Source organism: Eimeria acervulina, genomic scaffold, assembly GCF_000499425.1.
Source record: "Eimeria acervulina Houghton genomic scaffold, Eah_scaff1060, whole genome shotgun sequence".
NCBI lineage: Eukaryota > Apicomplexa > Conoidasida > Eucoccidiorida > Eimeriidae > Eimeria > Eimeria acervulina.
In genome coordinates this window covers 1-1,977 of record NW_013550405.1, presented here as the reverse complement: position 1 = coordinate 1,977, position 1,977 = coordinate 1, and the positions used below count along the sequence as shown (strand labels likewise).

General features: G+C 56.2%; 1 protein-coding gene across 1 annotated transcript in view; it reads left to right on the top strand.

The window, feature by feature from the left end:
• EAH_00054770 (sybindin-like family domain-containing protein, putative) overlaps window positions 1-1,918 on the top strand; it is a gene marked incomplete at both ends in the record, with an annotated part of 7,534 nt that extends 5,616 nt beyond the window's left edge. Inside the window, 5 exons of the mRNA XM_013397741.1 lie at window positions 150-241; window positions 411-485; window positions 667-1,123; window positions 1,482-1,751; window positions 1,883-1,918. Coding sequence (XP_013253195.1) covers window positions 150-241; window positions 411-485; window positions 667-1,123; window positions 1,482-1,751; window positions 1,883-1,918 — 930 coding nt within the window. The remainder of the gene's footprint in view (window positions 1-149; window positions 242-410; window positions 486-666; window positions 1,124-1,481; window positions 1,752-1,882) is intronic.
• Between the last annotated feature and the right edge of the window lie 59 nt (window positions 1,919-1,977).

The following is a 1,977-nucleotide window of genomic DNA, read 5'->3' as shown; positions in this document are numbered from 1 at the left end:
TGCTGCTGCTGCTGCTGCTGCTGTTGCTGCTGCTGCTGCTGCTGGCGAAAGGTGGTAGCGCGGCTGAGATCTTTTTGTTTACCTCCCCATTCAGCTGATGGGGCACTCCGGTTCTGCTGCTGCTGCTGCTGCTGCTGCTGCTGCTGCAGGCGGCTGCGGTGGGTCCGCTCTGCTGCAGGAGGCTGAGCAGCTAATCCTCACGGAGACCCTCGAATATATACTTCGCCTCTCTAACCCCCAAGTGCGTGCTGCTGCTGCAGTCGCTGCTGCTGCTGCTGCTGCAGTCGCTGCATCCTCTGCTGCCGCTGCTTCTGCTGCTGTCTTTGCATCGGTGGGCGTAGGGTAGTGCTCCAGTAGCGTTGCTTGCTCCTGTGTTGCTGCTGCTGCTGCTGCTGCTGCTGCTTGTGCAGTGGGTGTACGTACACCTGATCCCTTTCAAGATCCGTTTTGCAGCAATTCTCGCAGAGGTTGGCCTCCTAAAACAGGTATGTTGTTGTTGCTTCTGTTGCTGCTGCTGCTTCTTCCGTTGCTGCTGCTGCTTGTGGTGGTGCTGCTCCTTGTGCTGCTGCTGCCGCGATCCTTTGCTGCTTCTTGCCGCAAGATCCTGCTTCTTGTATCGTTAACCTTGCATGCATATCGTTGCTGCTGCTGCTGCTGCTGCTGCAGGCGGAGAGGTATTGTGAATATGCTGCTGCGTCTCTGAGGGCACAGCCGCAAGTTAAAGTGCCGCAGCAGCTACGCGAGCTGCTGCGGCAGCAGATGCAGCAGCTGCAGCTGCAGCAGCAGAATTCTTTGCTGCGGCAGCAGGATGCAATCCTTACCCAGCTTCGACGAGAGCGCATACAGCAGCAGCAGCAACAACAACAACAACAACAGCAGCAGCAACAGGATTCCAGCTGCGGCGGGTCTAGAGGGGTGGTTCGCAGCAACAGTAGCAGCCGCAGCAACAGCAAGAAGGTCCCCAACGACAGCAGCAGCAGCAGCAGCAGCAGCAGCTGGTTAGGGGGGGTCTTTGTCGGCCTGAAGAAGGCAGTGCTGCCTGTGCTAGCTGGCGAAGAGAGAGAAATAGGTGTTGAAAACACTTTCTACTACAACACAGAAAAACAAAGATGGGAGGAAAGAGGTACCTGCTGCTGCTGCTGCTGCTGCTGTTGCTGCTGCTGCTGCTGCTGCTGCTGTTGCTGCTGCTGCTGTTGTTGCTGCTGGCTGCTGCGGCTGCTGTTTTTGGTTGCCGTTGCTGCTTTTTTCCTGCTGCTGCTTTCTGTTGAGGTTGCGTTGTTGTTGCTGCTGCTGCTGTTGGTGCTTCGTATAGGTTTTGTCGCTGCTGTTCTGCTTTGCTGCTGCTGCTGCTGCTGCTTTCTCTGGTTCTATTATGCTGTTGTTGCTGCTGTTCAGCTCCCGCTAGCTGTGCAGCAATTATACAGAAGCAAACATGAGGTAGAATCCACTGCTGCTGCTGCTGCTGCTGCTTTCTGCTGCAGGAAAGGAGACCCAAGACTACGAGGAAGAAGAGCAGCAGCAGCAGCAGCAGCAGCCTCCTCCTCCACCGCCACCAGCAGCACCTGCTGCTGCTGCATTCACTGCTCAATCTACTAGGGGGCCTGGGGTCGATAGAAGACGAATGTATGTAAACCCCTTTGGGGGCCCCCAGGGGCCCCCTGCTGCTGCGGGGCCCCTGGGGGCCCCCTCAAACATCTCTAATGATAAGCCTCCTTTGTTAATGAATGGCTGGGGTGCTGCACACGGATCAAGTAAGTTTAAAAGCTGCTAGGAATAGGGTTTAGGGGTTTAGATTAGGGGGTAGGAGGGTTTAGGGGTTAGGGTTTAGGGTTTAGGGTTTAGGGTTTAGGGTTTAGGGTTTAGGGTTTTGTGCCTGCTGCAGGCGGACCCTCTACAAGCCCCATTGCGTTTCCCTTCGGTACTCCCCCCGTAGCAGCTGCTGGAAGTAACACCCAGCAGCAGCAGCAGCAGCAGCAG